The sequence below is a fragment of the Ammodytes marinus genome (assembly GCF_949987685.1).
Source record: "Ammodytes marinus genome assembly, chromosome: 5".
In the NCBI taxonomy this organism is placed as follows: Eukaryota; Metazoa; Chordata; class Actinopteri; order Uranoscopiformes; family Ammodytidae; genus Ammodytes; species Ammodytes marinus.
The window spans coordinates 16,148,523-16,169,186 of record NC_137234.1 but is presented as its reverse complement, the minus strand read 5'-3'; the positions used below and the strand labels follow the sequence as shown (position 1 = coordinate 16,169,186).

The 20,664-nt window shown below is 42.0% G+C and overlaps 1 protein-coding gene across 1 annotated transcript in view; it reads left to right on the top strand.

Annotated features, from left to right (window-relative positions):
- The window catches only part of gnrhr4 (gonadotropin releasing hormone receptor 4), a gene marked incomplete at both ends in the record, with an annotated part of 32,638 nt that extends 13,555 nt beyond the window's left edge, over window positions 1-19,083 (top strand). The window contains 2 exons of the mRNA XM_080027653.1: window positions 18,322-18,526; window positions 18,614-19,083. Coding sequence (XP_079883779.1) covers window positions 18,322-18,526; window positions 18,614-19,083 — 675 coding nt within the window. The remainder of the gene's footprint in view (window positions 1-18,321; window positions 18,527-18,613) is intronic.
- Window positions 19,084-20,664: the final 1,581 nt, after the last annotated feature.

Here is a 20,664-nt window from a genome sequence, read left to right as displayed (position 1 = left end):
TTCATGAACCTCCATCTGACGCAATGTGGATAGAGTGTAAAATGAGTAGCCTTGGAGAGGTGACAGGAAAGGCAATGGCAAAAATATTCGACAGTTTTCTTCTTTATTTGAAAGGTTCTTGAAGAAACACAGAGCCCTGGCTCCTGCTGCTGCAATCCATCTGAAGCCTTGTGTCCCAGGAGGCATCAGAGATGGTGGCTGCCAATAGTAATAGGCTCAAATAATTGTCTTCTTTATCCACATGGTGAGTCTGTACCCTAGTTTTCCAAATGGCATCCAACAATGACATCGGCTTCACTTACTGTAACCCACTTAAAAGTTAGGCTACTTATGTCTTGATTATGACTGATTTATAATTCAAAAACACAGTTAATACAGTACTTTCCAACCTCACACTGTGATTGGCTGATTTGATAATGGGTGTTCTAATGAGTAACTCTTCCAGCACCTTTCCAATGCTACAAAGACTCACTGACCTCTGATAAAACCTATTTTATGCTGAGAAGCTTCTGAAAAGATTCCTTTAAAGCGATCAGTGTCACAGCCCGGCTCAAGGGAATGACAATGAGGAAACCACACAATTTAAGTTTAACCAAATAATAATTCATTCAAACAATGAGTGCTGTGTCTGTGTGAGTGAAGAGTGTTATGTATGTGCAAAGCAAAACTAACTGAGCAAAATCAAACCAAACCAAAGCAAACCATACATCAAGGAAGGGAGGGCCAAAGTGGCTGATTCCTACAGCTTATATAGCTGAGGAGATCACCCAGCATGGGTGTTTGTAATTAGCAATCATCTCCTGTCACACCCCCCTCAATAGAAACAGGGTTCAACACGTAACCTGCAAGACAACAACAGTTACAAGTGGAACATAGTTACATTAGCAATCAAACAAAACAAGCCGAGGATACAACTGACACGTTGACCAATATCTCTCTTTGTTCTAACATTGTGTTTTCCGGCATCCCCGAGACCCAGCAACCTCATAACTAGGTACCTACAGAACGGAAATGAATGTTAAGCGGAAGGGTGTAGCGAAGGCAACGGCGCACGGGAAAGAGCATCAGCTGCTACATTATTCTGGCCTTTGATATGTAGAATATCCAGGTGATAAGGCTGCAGAAACAAAGCCCATCTCATCAAACGCTGGTTAGGATTTTGGAGAGACTTCAAAAATGTCAACGGATTGTGGTCAGTGTACACCACCAGCGGCGCACCGGCCCCAATGTGGGGCAATGTTGGAGAGCCCAAATCAATGCCAGCGCTTCCTTTTCTATCACTGAATAATGCAGCTGATACTGCTGGAACTTTAGAAAAGTAGCATACAGGTCTTTCAAAACCACCCCAGCCCCAACGTTGCTGGCATCTGTCTGCAACTGGAAAGGTTTCCCCAGCTGAGAAGCAGCCAGGACAGGAGCTGAACACAGTTGCTGCTTCACTTTCTCAAAAGCCACTGTTCAATTTCCCTTTTATCACAGCTGGCTGCACTCATTCAGTGCGTCATAGTAATCACCATTATATGAGCTTTGTGTTGTCCAGCACTCAGGTGACCAGTTGTATTTGGCTCCAGCCTTAAGCAGGTTTGTCAATGGGGTCGCTACAGAAGAAAAGTTAGCACAGAAACAACGGTAATGGGGCTGGTGTTACGGCCGGCCATACCAGGCTCGTTAACCGGCCAGTAAACATTAAATAAACCAGACAAAACCATGAATCAACGTTCAAAACCATAAGGTTCTTTATTAAATCAATCCCACAACTCAACTCAACCGGAGGCTGTAAATAAAAAGGAAAACGGGAGGAAGCCTGGGACAGCCACAGTTGGACTGCGTTATTGCCCAGGTCTTCCTCCAACTAAACTACACCTCTAAAACTACGGTCAAAACAAAAGAACACAACCTAACAGCCCTCCATTAATTATGTTGGGAATTCATAAGGGGTAGATTTGGTCAAAGTCAAGAATATTATTAATTTCAAGGAAATTATAATATTGAGAAAAATTGTTAATTAATGATCAATTTAATTAGTCCAGCTAATCAAATTACTTATTAATACCTACGGAGCACCACCCTTTGAAAAAGGGAACTTTGAATCAAATCAGAAAAACAGTCTCATAATGTTAAGGGGATTTATCTTGAAAATGTCAAAGTTGGTTACAATGTACATTTAAGATAATGAAGGAGTGAATATTCGAGCATAAACCTTATTTACCAGCCATTAGTGAAATACAAGACACAAATATCACAGACACTGCTTCTTAAAATCAAAATGGGAGGGTTTATTTACTTAGGCAAGTTGATTAAAACGATACACATAAGTCAATAACCATGAACTAATCTAATTTAAGAAAGCAGACATAGCACAAGCAATAATAAGAACAGTTTAAAATCAAACCCATGTATTTCTATTTATGTGCGGGTGTGTGCACATGTGTAGTGTGTGTGTGTGTGTGTGTGTGTGTGACAGAGGAACGTCACTTTAGAATTTAGATGGCAAACGCGAGAGTTTGACGTCACGCGAGGGTTTGAGGTGGCTTTTAAGCCACGGGTAGATCAATTGCTAAAAGCAATGTGGTGGACAACTTCTGAAAGTTGAATATTCTACCTTTAATCAGTAGGGGAAATAGCATGCAAAGCATGTATGTGACCTACTGCTTTAATCAAACACATACGAATTATAAAGGATGATGCTGGGAGACTTTGGTTTTGTCTTCACGCAATCTTAACTTTAAAATTACAGAAACTCAACACTCATGTATTCATTAAGAATACTTGAGGGGGAAATCACGAGTGTCAGTGTGTGTATGTGTGATGTACGTAGTTAGAAATGAGAAGGAGAGGAAACAAAAGACAGTAGCCGCAGCTCTAGCGCGAAGTGAACTGTTTCCTCCAATCACACAGTGGCTGCAAATGCGGATTTGCGTATACTGAGTTGAATTGATAAAGAGGAAATAACTCACTGGCTTTAAGAGTGACAGCAACAAAACATCAATACATTCCCGGTTAACGGGAGAAAAACACTGTGAGCGAAAAACACTTATGTAAAACATAAGTCAGTCAGAATTACCTTAAACTCAGGAAATAGTGAAATAGTGAGCTCGTCAGCTCTTACGATTACTTCAAGTTAATGAACAACATAAAATAACTATCTTAGCCCAGACAATAGCCTCACGTGAATCGCTTGGTCCAGCGATGATTGGTTGAAGGCAGCTGGTGGAGATAGGAGGAGAAAAAGGCCGCTTGCCGGGCCTTGTGCGCTGATGGAGCGCGTCTTGTGGAAGACAGTGGGGTGGAACCAGCTCAGCTGATAAGGGCAGCGTGCCACACCGAGAAGGAAAGCAGGGGATCAGCAGCTCTTCTTGGCAATAGCGGGCTGTCTGCGGTCCGATGGGCAGCGTAGGAACGTAGGCAAGGAGGAGAGAGGGGAGCGGGAACCTCGGCTCGCCTTGGGAGGAGAGGAAGCGGAGAACTCCCTCTGCGTCGGGCCTTGCTCTCTGCTGGCGCTGCGTCTGGGGGGCAGTGTAGTGGCGGCCCAGATGATAAGTGGTAGGCGGCTTCACTTCTCGTCGGGTCCGCTGGCTGTCTCCCGTCCGTGGGACGGGCAGTGCAGGCGTCTTGATGAAGGGATCCTGCGTCTTTGCTCACGCTTTATGCGTGTGGGGTCGTTCTGTTTTGAGGAGAGGCTGAGGTGTGCTTCAGCTGAAGCGGTTTTCTGTAGGAAAACTCTCTCGAATCCGGGAAAACAGAGGAAGATGTTCCAAGCAGTCCATCAACTCGTCTAGCGAGAATAAAGACTGGGACTTGGAGTTGCTTAATCCTAGGCCTCAGGGTTAAGCATGTCGTACCTTCTATCACGGCTGGAAGCCGGAGGCGAATGGCAAAGATGAGAGGATTGCATCCTGTATTAAAACAGTCCAAATGCATTCTCATCCAATCAGAAGTTAGTTGTCTAATCAGCAAGCAGTGTTTACATTCAAACCAGCCAATAAGATGCTTTTCCTTCCTTAGGAAAAGAGAGCTTTGAAGCTTGTGTCTCACAGTTGAGATAAGGTAAACACAGCAGGGTGCCTGGGCCCTGCTATGTCTGGTTTCAACTTATAGTTGAAACCAGACATCAAACAGAGTTTCATCCTGTCCCAAAGGTCTGGTTGGATTAACCAACCTCCTAGAATGGACTATCCCATCTTAAATTAGTTTATGACCTCCACAGGGGTCTGGGATGATTGACTCTACAGAGAAACTTATGTAAACATGCGTTAGACTTTGTCTCTTGGGATGCACTATGGCATCAGCATTAACCCATTACACCATTTCAAATGAGACACTCTGTGTAGGCACAACAATTAAATCATAAGAAAGGAAGCAGCAGCCGCACGGTGCAGGTCAGCAGGCGAGAGCAGCTCGCGTAGAGTGAGCCAGCCGCCCAGGCCACGCCTTTAAGCGATCAGCTGCTGCCCTTAATCAAGACACCTGAGAGAGAGAGAGGAGGCAAGAGGAGGGAGGAGCAGAAAGGTGGGAGCGTGTAACAGCTGGGTATACTTCAATGGCTGCAACCTTGGCCCCAACAGGCCGCACCTCACCTTGTCCCACCACCTTTCCCAGATATGCAGTGGCTCTAGCAAACTCACATTTGGCTAGATTGATAGTTAACCTGGCACAGCCACACAACCCTGACACAACTCTATTCATTAAGCGTTGGAAGGTGGCTGGCGCATTACGCAATCCAAAAGGCATGACAGTGTAAGCATACAAACCAGACGACGTAATAAAGGAGCTCTTTTAGAAAGGGGAACCTGCCAATAACCTTTTAGAAGGTTGAATTTGCTGACATATTTTGCTGCCCCGACTTGATCAACACAATCCTCCATCCTTGGAAGGGGATACACATCGGGCTTGGTAATAGCATTAACTCTACGGAAGTCATTGCAAGGACTAGAAGTGGAATACGTTTTTTAACCAACAGACATGGCGAAGACCAAGCAGAGAAATAAGGCTGCGCAATGCCATTTTCCAGCATAAAGTGTACCTCAGAATCTAATACCTCTTTTTTGTCAGGGGACGAGCCCCCATGTCACAGTCCGGCTCAAGGGAATGACAATGAGGAAACCACAGAAGAATTTAAGTTTAACCAAATAATAATTTATTTAAACAAAGTTTAAAGTAAGCTAGTAAGTGGTGTGTGAATGTCAGTAATCAGGAGTGAGTGAAGAGTGTAATGTATGTGCAAAGCAAAACTAACTGAGCAAAACCAAAGCAAACCATACATCAAGGAAGGGAGGGCCAAAGTGGCTGATTACTACAGCTTATATAGCTGAGGAGATCAGCCAGCATGGGTGTTTTTAATTAGCAATCCTCTCCTGGAAGCCTTCCAATCAGGAGGTGCCAGGAGCTGTCACATCAGCTATCTGAAAACCTTTTTGATGTTTATTAATGAAAGATCAAAAGGGAATAAAAACATGCACACTGTTGTGCAAATATATGTTAAGCTGAATGTAGGTTCAAGAGTCTCATTGGATGGAACAACATAAAAACCCTGAGCCTTTGATTGATGAAATTAGATTTCTGTTCACAACCTTTTTGACCAAATGGGGCAAATGATAATTAGATTAAGAATCCTCATGAATTATTATCAGCTGAGCTACAGCCACCACCATAGTCAGTCAGTTATTTTTAAAAACAAAAAGGTGTACTGTACAATAGGAAAGCTGATTTAAGACTGGGACTGCTGGGTAAAAAAACATACAGTAGGTATAGCAAGATGGCTCGTTAACATTTCTGCAAAACGGCATTTTATGTAAAGACACATTTTTGAATGATTGATTCCTACAATATCTACACATTGCAATGAAAGTATGACTTGAGTCAATGGGAAGGGGATCACGGTTATGGCAGGATATGGTTATATATGGCTGCTGTCATATGTATTTTCATATACAATATGTCTTATTGTATCAAAATACCAAGTACATGTACCAACTATGTTGTTCCCATCAGCTCTATGGAGTTTTGTCAATGTCTTTCAGCTTATTGTTTTGGTTTAAGGGCTTTACTGTTTCAGTTCTCTCTCAGAGCCCGAAACAGCAATGTTTCCAGAGGCAGCAGGGAGTTGTTAGCCTGGCTCCGCCCGCCTACCTACTTCCGCCCAAATTTCATTTTCCCTTCAGTAGTCAGTCTGGTGGTGGGGCGTATTAGTGAGATTTTTCCAAACAGATTTCTGAGTATCCAATCAGCGAACAGAGGAAGTGGCTGAGAACGACGGGTCGAAGTCGCGCTCCAGTTTCAGTTGAATGCTGCGTTCCCTTACGCTCGGAACTCGGAAATTTCCGACTTGGTAGTTCTGAGTTCCGACCTGTCTGTGTTCCAGTGCATCTGCTCGGGAAAGTATGGACGCCTACAACCTTTCTCATCCAAATAACTAAACGTTAGGTTCTAACAAGTTACCGTTGCCAGGTACCGGTAGATCCATAGACTACAATCCTGGCAGTCCTGTATGCTCAGATGTCTCACACTGAGCTATTGTTTTCACCATCAGGAAAGGAAGATGGCGCCAGCAGTGTGCATGGCGAAGCGTCTCCCTGTAGCCCTAAGTCTGTTATTTTTGATTCTGCAGTTTATTTTGAGTGAAAATGTCTCAGCTCTGATTGTGTACGATCGCCTGTCGCTTCTTAACCTTCGAAATCATTATGAATTGCTCCCGAAACAAACAATTGGTGAGGATCAGTCTTCAGTTCCTCCTTTCCTCGTGGATGTACCTGCTTTCCTGAGATGCGCACCTGAAGTCGCTCCACGAAGGAGACGCCCCAAGAGACGGGGTAGACGCGGCGGTGTTGTCGTAAGAGTAAGGGCTCGCTTACGGTCCCTCCGTGGCCAGCACTCCGGATCAGATCGTGGCTGTGTTCCTCCAGCCTCCCTGTCTGTTCTGACGGTGCGGTGGATTCTTCCCATCGGTCCTGACATCGCTTCGGTGGCTCAGCTGAGCGCGCCCGTGGAGGACTATTTCCTTCGTGTCCCTCGCAACACTGGCCGCGGTGTGGTCCCTGGGAATCTTCGTTCACTAATCCGGGCACAATCGCCACAAAAGTCCCAGGATACTACACTACATTTAGCGCTGATAAATGCTCGATCTGTGGGAAATAAGACATTTGTGCTAAATGATTTCTTCACGGCCAAATGTCTGGACTTCATGCTGCTGACTGAGACATGGATTCCAATCGGTGAGTCTCTAGTCTTCTCAGAGCTTGTTCCTCCAGCCTGCTCTTTCCTTAGCACCCCCAGAAAAACAGGCAAGGGTGGTGGGCTAGCGACGATCTTCAAAAATAACTTTAAGTGTCGCATGATTCCGGTAAAAACTTATGAGAGCTTTGAGTTGCAACTTCTCCAAATTTCACTGGATCCACCCGTCCTCTGTGCGCTTGTATATCGTCCTCCCAAATTTAATAAGGACTTTATTCGTGACTTTTCGGACTTTGTGGCTGAAATAGCTGTGAAAAGTAGCAACTTTTTAATTGTTGGTGATTTTAATATTCACGTGTGCTGTCCCTCTAAACCGTTGGTCCATGACTTTTTAAACATTGTGGATTCGTTTGGTCTTTTACAGCTGGTGGATTCTCCCACCCATGAAAAGGGTCATATATTGGAACTTGTACTGTATTGTGGCTTGAATGTGAATCTTGGAGAGATCTGTGATGCGGGCGTATCGGATCATTTCCCCGTGCTTTTTACTCTCTCGCTGTCCTGCTCCACAAACAAACCACTTATCCCTGCGCGTAAATTACGTGCTTTAAATGCTTCCACGGCATCGACGTTTTCCACTGCTTTTAATGCGGCTGATATAAGTATGAAAATTCTCTCCGCTGGAAATATGGGCATTAATGAACTGGTTAGCATGTTTGATACTTTGTGCACAGACATTCTCGACTCTGTTGCTCCTCTCAGGCCCTCAAATAGACGCGACAAACCAGCAGAGCCTTGGCTCAATGACACTACTCGCGCGCTCAGACAAGACTGTCGCAAAGCTGAGAGAAAATTCAAGAAAGACAACCTTCATGTTTCCCTGGGTATTCTAAGAGACTGCCTTTCTATGTATCAAAATGCTGTGAAGACTGCCAAGGCTCAGTATCTGTCTAGTGTTGTGTCCAACAACAGCCACAGACCCCAGGTCCTTTTTAATGTTTTGAATGGGATTATTAACCCCTCAAAACCCACTGGAATTGTTCCGAGTGTATCTTTGTGTGAAGATTTCTGTAGGTTTTTTATTGATAAAATTTCAAACCTACGGTCATCTTTGTCTGCTCCAGCCACAGATCCTAGTGTTTCACCCGTGTGCTCAGCAGTCTTTTGTGATTTTGACTGTGTTTTTCTGTCTGATGTTTCTAAAATTGTAGACAGTTTAAAATCTTCAATTTGTCCCCTGGATTGTATCCCAGCAAAACTTCTAAAAGCTGCCTTTGTTTCTGTTGGGCCTTGCATTGTACATCTGATAAATGTCTCTCTGTTGTCAGGTTGTGTGCCCACTGTTTTTAAACAAGCTTTAGTGCAACCACTTTTGAAGAAGCATAACTTGGATCCCACTGTTTTATCGAACTACAGGCCAATCTCAAAGCTGCCATTTTTATCAAAAATTTTAGAAAAATTGGTGTATACTCAACTGCAGTCGCACCTAAAATCATTTGATATTGGTGAAAAATTCCAATCTGGTTTTAAATCGTTGCACAGCACTGAAACTGCTCTTTTAAAAGTTTTTAACGATCTTCTTTTAATAACAGACTCTGGCAGCTCAGCTGTGCTTGTGCTTTTAGATCTTACTGCAGCCTTCGACACTGTCGACCACGGGATTTTAATTTCCCGTCTTGAGTCTTGTGTGGGATTACGAGGTACAGTGCTCAATTGGTTCAAATCTTATCTGTCAGATCGGTCTTTTGTTGTGAACGTTGATTTATTCAGTTCAAAAAGTGCCCCCCTATCTTGCGGTGTGCCACAGGGCTCAATTTTAGGACCAATTCTTTTTGCCTTGTACTTGCTGCCTTTGGGTTCCATATTTAAAAAATATGGCATTCAGTTCCATTGTTTCGCAGACGATGTGCAAATTTATCTTCCCCTTAGTGTCAATTCACCAAACAAGTTACATCAATGTCTTCAGGAAGTGAAGGACTGGATGTCTTTTAATTTTCTAAATTTGAACGAAGACAAAACAGAGATTGTTGTTTTTGGCAAGCCCGGTCTCTGCAGTAGTGCCCTTGGTCCACTAGCGTCTCGTTCTCAGTCCTGTGGAAAAACCCTTGGTGTTTTTATTGACAGCTCTTTTAAGCTGGAAAAGCAGCTAAGCGCAGTGGTTAGAGTTGGCTTTTTTCATCTTAGGCTTCTTGGGAAGGTGAAGCGTTACTTGCCCTCTGACCAATTCCAGACAGTAGTCCTTGCTCTTGTAATTAGTCGCTTGGACTACTGTAATTCACTTTATTTCGGTTTGAGCCAGTCCTCAATTCAGCGCCTCCAGATGGTTCAGAGTGCAGCTGCACGCTTGCTCTCAGGAGCATCTCGATATGAACACATCACTCCTGTCCTGGCATCTCTTCATTGGCTGCCTGTTGTTTTTAGAATAGATTTTAAAATCCTCTTGTTTGTTTTTAAATGTCTAAATGGTCTAGCGCCAACTTATCTGTCGGAGATGATCTCTCTGCACAGTCCTGTCAGAGCACTGAGGTCCTCTGACCAATGTATTCTAGACTGTCCCAGGTCTAAGCTGAAGAGCAGGGGAGACAGAGCCTTCGCTGTAGCTGGACCCAAGTTGTGGAATTCTCTTCCTTTATACATCAGATATGCCACTTCTTTGGAAAATTTTAAATGTCTGCTGAAGACACATTTCTTTGCACTGGCCTTCGGAACCAGCTGAGCTGAGTATTTTCTTATGTGTTTTCTTTTGGTTTCTTATTTGTAATAAATGTGGATTATTTTATTATTATTTAACCTGTACAGCACTTTGGGGCAGTACCCGCTGTTTGTAAATGTGCTTTATAAATAAATTTGACTTGACTTGACTTGACTACAATATGTAGTGAAGTCGGAAATTTCCGAGTTCCCTGAACGCACCGTCAGAAGCCGGCTCACGACCAAACGTTATGCGATTGGTTGGCTAATCCAGAGTGGCACTGAGCAGATCCAATAGTTTTAAACTTCAACAGACACCCGCCTCCAAGTGAGTTAACGTTTGCCAATTACAGCACTTCCAGACCTTCTGTACAAATGAAATGAAGTACGATGGTCTGGTAGCGCCAGGCTAGGGAGTTGTTATACGCACACACAGAGCCGGCCCAAGCCTTCAGGGGGCCCTAAGCGAAATATGATTAGGGGGCCCCTCTCCAATGTTAGCGCTGCTGAAACTATAGATCTTTGTTAAATATCATTCACACACCCAGTGTTTTCCGCTAGTGCCTCCACTGTGCGGCTGTGCGAAAATATTAGACAGCCGAGATTCAGACCGTCCTAGGGGGGTCCGGGGGTATGCCCCCCCGGGAGATTTTTTTAACCTTTTTAAAGTGAAATGCATGAATCTGGTGCACTTTGAGAGGAACATTAAGAGGCTAAATCTGAGAAATTTTGTGTGAACAAATAATTTGGAGACACTGGGTCAGATGAATTATTCACATGAATGCATATCACATGAATGCATTTAAATGCAGTGTGAGGAACGAAGCAGAAGAACTCTGTTGTCCAGCTACTGTATCTTTTTTTCCACAGACAAGGCTGACATAGGCTATAGACCAGGGGTCACCAACACAGTGCCCGCGGGCACCAGGTAGCCCGCAAGGACCATATGAGGCGCCCGCAGGCCTGTTCTAAAAATAACAAAATAATCTGTTTCCCACCTTTTTTAAGTCATTGTTGATCATTATTGTGAGAAATCATTAACATGATCAGTGTCTTCACATAGATGAGTATCATTAATCATTAATAATAATATATAATGATGCAAATTTGTTATTTCAGAAGAGTGTATCAAACTGGGTGCCCTTCGTATGACTCAGTACCAATGAAGTAGCCCTCAGGTTCAAACAGGTTGGTGACCCCTGCTATAGACTATACACAGTGCATGGGCAACTGAGTACAGCCCCATTTCCAATTGTTTTTAAATAAACTCAATACACACTGTGCATGGATGTGAACGTGACATGATCAGATAATTTCGTATTTCCTCCCAGATGAACTGATTACATTTTTAGGCTATTAATTATCTAGACCAAAACATTTTATTCCTTTTTTTTGTATGATAACTCACATTTGCATAGTATGATGTTAATATCAAACACACAAACTAAAAAAAAAAAAAAAAAAAAATTTTTTTTTTTTCTTTTAGGGGGCCCCCCAGGCAGTCGGGGGCCCTAAGCGGCCGCTTAGTTCGCTTATGCCTCGGGCCGGCTCTGCGCACACATAAAATACCAATACCTGCATCACCCTCTCACTCCTGAATTGGTTACTCGACCCAAGACTATATGATCAACCCTTCAGGCATCTGTGTCCTTCCTAAACAACAGCCAGAACATTACATAAGAAGCATGGATGCAAGTGATTTCGGAATAATTAAAATAATTAATTTGTTGTTGCGGCATGTTTTGTTTGACAGTAACTGTAAACTTTAATTTTCTGTAATTTTCTTATTTCATTGTATACTAGATTCATAAATGAAGTAACTACTTGGGGCGACCGTGGCTCAGGTGGTTAAGCGGGTTGGCCAATGATCCAAGGGTTGGCGGTCCGATCCCTGCTCTGCCACCTGTGTCATGGTTGTTGTGTCCTTGGGCAAGACACTTCACCCACCTTGCCTCGTGTGAATGTGTATGACTGCTGTATGTTTGAGGTGGTGGACGGAGGGGCCGTAGGCGCTGAATGGCAGCCACGCTTCCGTCAGTCTGCCCCAGGGCAGCTGTGGCTACTATGGTAGTTTACCACCACCAGTATGACTGTGTGTGAATGAATGGAACCTGGAACCAAGGCATCTTTGAGTGCCTTGAAAAGTGCTATATAAATCCAATCCATTATTATTATTACTTCATCAATACTACCATTTGTTGATTTTATTTAGATCAGTCATATTTACATAGAGAAAATCATACACAAATAATCCACCTGTTCTACATTCCTCCTGCCTTGGTTAAATTAATTGAGTGATAAAGAGAGAAACTCGACTCCATATGAATGTTAACATTGCTATGTTTACTGGACGCTATGCAAATCACAGTGCTTCTATCGGTTGAACTCAAGCGGCCAAATAAAAAATAATTGAATGCTGCTTTATGTTTAAGCAACTTGAAACAATTGATTGGATTACGCACATTTCCATCCATCCCCCTTTATCTCTCATTACTTCCTGAAGTGGCACTGAGCATTGGTAGTGAATAAATTGTGAGCTGTGAAATTATTGACTACGATCATGATTCTAAGCCTTTGCACACCGGACGCATCGCAAATAAACGTTACAAAAATGCAAATAATTTGGAATGTGAATTTTGACACGTCTGACTATCGGAAGCCGTCTAGAAAAATTTAAATTTGTTCGATAAAATTAAAGCCACAAATCGCAAAGCAATATTACGTCGCTGATATGGAAGCTTGTATTGACCCTACGTATATATACGTTAACTAATTATTATTAACGGGCCAATGAATTGCACAAAAATAAAGTGCCTAGTGTGTAAAGGCCTTTAGGGATAAAAAAAAAATGCAGCACCAGAGAATGTAGTAATCTCAGGATTGAGTCATGCGGTAGAACAACCGAACATTCACTGAATAATCCAAAAAGTAATGAGACAAAGTAGAAGGATACTCCTTACATAATTACTCATGATCTGAAATCTTGCCTCATTAACCCTGTGCAGTGTCTTCTAGAGTCTTACTGGTAACATGTATAGCAACCATCACTGAGCAACACAGCCCCTTGCGCAATTACCAGTCTGTAAACACGTCATTTCATGCTCCTGAAATATGTTTGTCAGGGTTTTGGCTTTGTTTGACAGGAGTGTAATGAACTGGAAAAGAGAAGACAATTTAATTTTGAACCCACAAAATTCAAGACGCCTGGAATCGATCTCAGGAATCTACCAGATGCAATTCAGAGGCTGATGGAGCCTTTGACTAAATAGTGAATTCTCTCCTCACATGGCGGTGACTCTCTCGTTTATCCGATTGTTGAGTTTGGTGGAAAAAAGCAATAAAATGTAAAGGATTTTTTTATCCAAGCCACGTCTTCTAGATTTACCATTGTTATTGGGGACATCGATGAAGTGTTTCACCCAGAGACATGTGATTCAGACAACTGGATGCCCTCCAGCATTGCACATAATATCCAAGACATTCTGTCATTGAGAGGCAAACAAGTGAAATGTGTATTTTGATACACATCACAGCCTGAAGCATGTAATGGAAAACGCTGTGAGTTAACTTCTGTAGCTCCACACAGTTCAATTTTAAATATAGTAAAAAAAAAAAATCTGAAAGGTAGGTGTTATCTAATACATTTTTTGAACATGGTGTAGCATACAAAGAGGACTTGGTTAAAGATAAAATGCCTCCAAGGTTGTTATTTTATTTAAAGATATGCCCCCGACAGCAGTCGTTCACTGATCGCAGTCCTGGGATAATGAAAGGCATATAATGTAAAGTGATTTGGATCAGAAACGCTATACAGTACATGTTTTCTTACTTCTCATCAGTTTTGATGCATCTCACTTTTTGTCAAAGTCGAGGTAATTTCCTGGCGTGCTGTAAACATTTCTGCGGGCAGCTGATAACCCTAGTCATCTGATTAAATGAGGCTTAAAACTTCCAGGAGCCTTTTTTTTATACAATATTCATAAATATACATTATGCTTTTGGCATTTCAGAAAAACATTTCATCATCTAATTTTTTCATAGATGGATGGATAGATAGATAGTAAATTATCTTGTGTAAGTCACGTCCTTGTCATTTATAAAAAGCTCAATATCACAAATAACAATTTGCCTCAGGGGGCTTACCTGGATGCACAGCATACATTTGTTTTAAGACAAAAAGATCTTTATAAAATGAATGTTGTGATTTAGGTCCAGTCCACTGTAGCCTATTACAAAGACTGGCCTGTCACTGACAAATGTGAACCTTTAGATTTTTTGGTTTAATAAGTGGATTGGTTCTCAGTAGCTCAGCTGTAAAATTATTAACATAGGAATTGATATTAACATTTAAAACAGATCTAGATCTTGCCTTAAGAGCAGATTATAAAAAAGCAAAATCTGACCATCGAGTTACTTAGCCTACTATTCTTCTACACTTACTATACTTCTTACTATTGGATCCATTAACAGACCATCCCTAAAGGTTTGAAGGTTGAACTCTTATGCCTCGTTTCCACCGAGTAGAGCGGGTCGGATCGGAGCGGCTCAGAGCGGGACAGCTCACTTTTAAGAATCTCGGTGTTGTTTCCACCGCCGACCCTACCCTTACTGGTAGGGCGGGGTTTAGGCTGGACTGAGATAGCCGCCGCCAGAATGTGGGTCAAACTATCGGGCTGTGGAACAACTGTGGTCAAGCCAGCGGTCTCTTTTTTTGCTTGGTCAAACCAAGCCGGTCAAGCCGCTTCTTTATTTATTCCCCCTGTGTTGTGAGCACAGAAACGGCTCGGTGCAACTGATAGAGACAGCGAGCGAACAGCGCTGGCTGCGGCAGCTACGTGACATCGTAGCAGTGAGACACAGTGTAGCCAACTGATTAATTTAATGACGAGGAAAAACACCACACAATAAACAGAGCTGTGCTCACATTTTCGCCAAAACACAAGACTATCTTCACTCTTGCCGAGATGACTACACATGGCGGAAAGTATTCTTTCGACCAATCAAATGACGGCAGTGTGTAGCTCCGCCTTTTAGGCACCCTTTCAGGTGGCTAGTACCCCTACGGAGGAGTACTGAGATTTGGAGCGGCTCAGAGCGGTTTGGTGCGCTTAAACCGTACCCTACCCAACTTTTGGCAAATGAAAAGCCAAACTACCCAGACCGAACCGCTCCGATCCGCTCTACTCGGTGGAAACGAGGCATTAGATAATGAGTGTGTATGACCCTTAAAGCTCCCATATTATACACTTTTCGGTTCTATTATACACCATATTATATGGTCTTAGTGGTCCCTAATACGTTTTTCTTTAATTGTTTGCTGAAAAAAACTTTCAGATAATTTATTGTACTATGCTGATGTTCAGCTAATCTCACAATGGCCTATTTTTTAAAAAGAGCTGCTGCTCCCCTCGTAAATATACAATCTTTGAGCTCCCCCCGCCCCCTGTCCGGAAGCGAAGCCAGATACGCCTCGCCCTCTGTCTGTCAGGGCCGTGGACCAATAAGAAATAGGGGTGTGGGCTGCACAGTGGAAGCTTCTGGCTTTCCAGTTTGTGAGGTCAGAAACGAGGAGAATTCTGACTGGAGTATATTGGGGGGGAGGGGTGGGGGTTTCAGAAAGGGGGAGAGTGAGAAAAGAAGAGATTGTTATTTTTTAAAATATTTTGGCAGTCTCTAGGCACACCGTGGACCCATGGATATGTTAGAACACATTTAAAAAGTGCATTTAGCATAATATGTGACCTTTAAGGCTTATTCCTGCTGTGACTCATTAACGTGAAGTTTTTTCACAAATCTCCATCTCAAGAGTGAAAGTGGGTCTAAAGGTGGTAACATTAAGCTCTGCTTGAACTTCTTCACAATCAGAAAGGGGTCAATGCTGCAGGCAGATAGGTAATTGCTTTTAACGGCTTACAGCAGGTGTAGGAAGACGGGAAAGAAGTTATGCCATTTATAACTATGGCGTTGAAAGATCCTGAGTAACATTTCCAACGGGTGGTATGGTGGCCTAGAGGAAAGAGGGGCCCACCAGTAACTATGAGGTCGCTGGTTCAATCCCTGGCATTGGACAGGAGGGTGTTATTTGTAAAATTAGTGGTGGCTGGTATTACATATATGGTGCCCACCATCTCTTCCACTGTGTCCTTGAAAAAGGCACTGCTCCAAAGGCACTGCTCCAGAGGCACTATACTGTGGCTGACCCTGCTCTCTGACCCCCTCCGAAGTGTGGTAACTTGAGAGAGGATATGCAAAGATACAAAGACAAAAAGTCCAATTTCAATGTAACCATTGACTAATAAAGTAACTTAACTTAATTTAAGCATGTGTCATAGCTGTCTCAATAGTCATAAATGCATTAATAAGTCTCTTGAGGTTGGGCTTCAACATGTTCATCAGGTCAGCACCTCACTCATCCCATCTGCTATTACTGTTGGAAGAAAATCTTCTTAAAATAACATCAACTTTTGATGTTATTTTATTGTACCTTATTTTACTTATTTTTATTGTACCTTATTTTACTTATTTTTATTGTACCTTATTTTACTTATTTTTCAAGCATTTTTCTAAACTAATACTTATCACTTGCACTTGATGAACCTGATGACGCTTCTGATTTATTCCTGCTTGTATCAACACATCCACCCAGGGGACGACAGGGAAGGTGATGATCTCATCTGAAGAGGACCCCCTTGTTAGGTAGTCCCCCCTTCCCTTTGAAGTATTGGAAAAACCCACAATGCCCTGCATAGCTATGTGTATAGAGCAGCAGCGTGGAAATAGGGCCCGCATTAGGGGCAACTATAAATAGTGGATTGTATCCTTGATACCATGGGTTGTTTGGTCACACAGTAAAACCAGGTCGACTTCTTCTTGGAATTTCTCTTCATTGAGGAATTTGTTGAAATGATGAGGAAGGAAGGGACCTCCTCCGATGAGGCTCATTAGAGTTTGCCTTGGCTGCCCCCTTTTGGTAGGATTCCCAAAAAATTAAGCTTATAGTTGGATACACTATTCAAGAGGTACCCCAAAGCTTGTCAAGTCCTTGTGTGGCAGAACATGTACGTGGTGAGAAGCTGAACATAGCGCAGGAAAGGCCATACGACTAAATGCTCTAGTCTAGTCTACTCCCACGTCATGAGGTAAAAGCTATTTAACGCAGTAAAAAGTCAAGGTCTGTCTCATCGGGAGACAATGCCTGGAATTTTCTGAAGTACTGCAGTGTGTAGAGTTTGTATCAGGTGTATGAATGAATGGATGAATGAGATAAGATTTGTTTTTGTTTTTTTTATTAGATAGCTTGACGTGTTTGTCCTTTTCATAAGATCCTGAAAGATTTTTTCCAAATAGACAATTTCACATATTCTGCAATTCCAGTATTGACTGTATATGAGACGGAATGGCAAGTATCTGATAAACTGTCAGGAGCGGATGTGTCGACCGACACTCGCGTTTACTTTAAAAGCAAATAAAAAAGCACGGCTCCTTTTCCTCTCCCTGACTCTGCAATTGTATGTTGGCACACGTCCCGCACGCATGCCCGCACGCTGAGCACACACACACACACACACACACACACACACACACACACACACACACACACACACACACACACACACACACTGTATGTACTAACAGTATCATACAGTGTATAATCTGTTTGAGCGTGTCCCAACATTTTAGCTATAGTACATGATGGTAAGATGAACAGGGAGTTTGAACGTTGTAGGGTGGCAGACACAATGAAATTGATTTTTTATTCGGTTTGACAGTGACTGACAGTAGGGTTTAAGAGGCAGATAAAAATACAGCAAGACTTTCAAAGCTTTCTAAACCATTACCTCAAGCAAAGACATTTCTCAGACGCTATAAGCACACACGTTTGATTCCTAGGCAGATACTTCATTTTGACACTTTCCTCTGGACCAGGAAAGTTACTGACTCACTTTAGCCTTTTAATCCACACACAAAACCAAGTTTATTTGTATTCCTTATTTTTTTTTTTTTTTTTTTTAAGTCTTTATTGAACATGGTTAAAAAAAATAATACAAACAAAAATAAAACGATTGAGCAGTAAAAAAGGAAATTAATAAATTAAAAACAAACAAATGGGATCCTCAGGATCCTAAGCAACAAATACATAACTCAAATAACATAGTTCATGTTCAAAAGGGCATTTGAGCGGGCGCCACACATGCCAAAACCATATCTCTCAAAAACACAATGTGTGAAATGCGAAGCCCTTCACCCTGTAAGTCTGATTAGCTGTATAGGCATGATTTCACATATCCTTGGTTCTGTTGCAATCTTCTCTAGAAGCCACGTCTCGTCTCATCTCCTCAGTGGATTTCTGGGTCAAGGGCTGGGAGATTAGCACTATCTGATGAACAAAAAATACCCCATTCTTTATGCACCTGATGTAGAATCATCGCTAAGCAAACCCTCTCTTGTATTTTCGTGCAGATGTTTATATTTCACAATGTGACCATCACAGTCCCGGAGAACTTCACCCAGTGCACCACCCATGGCAGTTTTGTCCAGCACTGGCAGGAGACCCTCTACAACATGTTCACCTTCGTATGCCTCTTCCTCCTGCCTCTGGTCATCATGATTTTCTGTTACACTCGTATCCTTGTTGAGATATCTGGCCGCATGGCCCAGAATAACTGTAAGTTTCACGCTTTTTGCAGTCAAAACACGTTTTCTGAGAAACAAGAGATGTGCTTGATAATAATAGTGTTTTCCTGTCTTCTAGTGCAGTCTAGAGATGTTCATCTCCGCCGCTCCCACAACAACATACCCAAAGCTCGTATGAGGACACTTAAAATGAGCATCGTCATCGTGACTTCATTCATCATCTGCTGGACCCCGTACTACCTGCTCGGCCTGTGGTATTGGTTGTTCCCGGAAAAAATGGAGGAGACGGTCTCTCATTCGCTGACTCACATGCTGTTCATCTTTGGCCTCTTCAATGCCTGCCTAGACCCCATCATTTATGGTCTGTTTACCATTCATCTTCACCAGGGTGTCAAGAGATGCTGTCGAAGGTCAAACCCACGGACAGTTTCCGAAAACAACACTTGCCTTATACACATGACTCATCTGTCATGTCAGAAGCAGAACTCACCTGCCTCGGGTGGCCACAATAAAGACATGGAGGATGGCAACGATAACCACAGTACGAAAAATGGCTCAAGACCAATCCTGCCGATAAGCAAGATGTAACACTTTTTCTTACAAATAATCTCCGCTCACAGTGTTGAGTGTAGTCTTCAGAGATGACGGTCAGTTCATTGATATTGCTTTGAAATGCTAACATTTTTTAGTGTTCTTTATCAAGATGAACCATTCCTTTTTTTCTCTGCAGATGGAATCAATGGTGCATTGTTGCTCTGGTTTGATCATCCTGCAATATCTTGGATTGGATTTTGACAAAACGCCATTGCAACATCACCATAATAGGCTGATGGTGACACTGTATATCACAGAGATGTCTGGTTGGATTTACATGAAGCTTAAATACCCATGTTGAAAAGTCATGATTCAGCTCGAGGTAATGACATATGTGCTTTCAGTTGCCATAAATAGTCTAGAAATGTTAGTAACAGTGAGTTTAATTATTATTTTTTCAATAGTTTGACCTCAGAGTCTGGAGTTCACCCTCAACAAACACATGTAAACAAATACAACTACTGGGTTTTCTAATGGCATCCTATATTATTTCCTGGTACAAAGAAACTCCATAAAAGATGAAAGATAAATAAACTATGATATTTCAAGTAGTTGCCACACTGATACAATGGAGATTTGACAACTGGCGTGTCGTGTAACCTTCTTTGTATTGTTTACATTTTAATTACATATGGAGTTTTTGCCAAAAAGGTCCTGTGGTAATCATGCTTATTGACAAGAAGCTGCTTTAATTTGTCTCTTGAAGTGCAATGTGTAAATATTGTTAAGACTTTGATGTTGTATCAAAATGATTGTTATGACAAGATCCTTATGTTAGTCTGTTCAAAAGTTGTTTTCCACAGGTCGGGTTCTGCTTGATTACTGTTCAACACATCTGAAAATAAATTGCAAAGCAATCAGGAGTTGCTTTAAATATAACAAGCACACAGAGCGCAAAATCTATGTGTTATGTTTGTTTGCACTGGCATACAATGTTATGTATTGAATGTAACTGCGCAGCATGATTTCTGATGTGTACTTTATTGGCGTAATTGGTCCAAGATAAATTATGTGTTTATTTTCTTGCACAAAAATTACACTTGAGACAAAGCTCCATAAAATGTTCCTGGTTCATCTACTATTTGGTACATTTTTAATTAGCCTTGTCAAGGTATTATTATGTGAATTGTGTAGTTTTCTAAAAGGGGGAAGAAAAAAGCTTAAGAAATACCTCATTTAGATTTGAAACTTTAAATCTCTGTGCTTCTGTAAAGTTGTAAGTAATCAATGTAACGATTTAATTCTTTGATATGTTGTTGTAAAGAGATATCGATGGTGTTTGTTTGTTTGTTTGTTTGCATGATGTTGTTGTCAGTTTTCTTCAAGTAATGTAAAGAAGGTGTTGCAATGTGTTTTATCTGTTGAATAAAATGTTAACAGTGCACTGGGTGATTCACAAACAATGCGCCCGTATTCCTACTAAGCTCGTGTACATTTGTCATCAGCAGGAAATGGCCTAATCAGAGAAAATGAGAACACCTCTATGGTTCTAGGATGATGTACTATGTACTATGGCTAATATCATATATCTTCACATTTTTCACCACCAAAATTAAAACCTCAATTAATTACTCA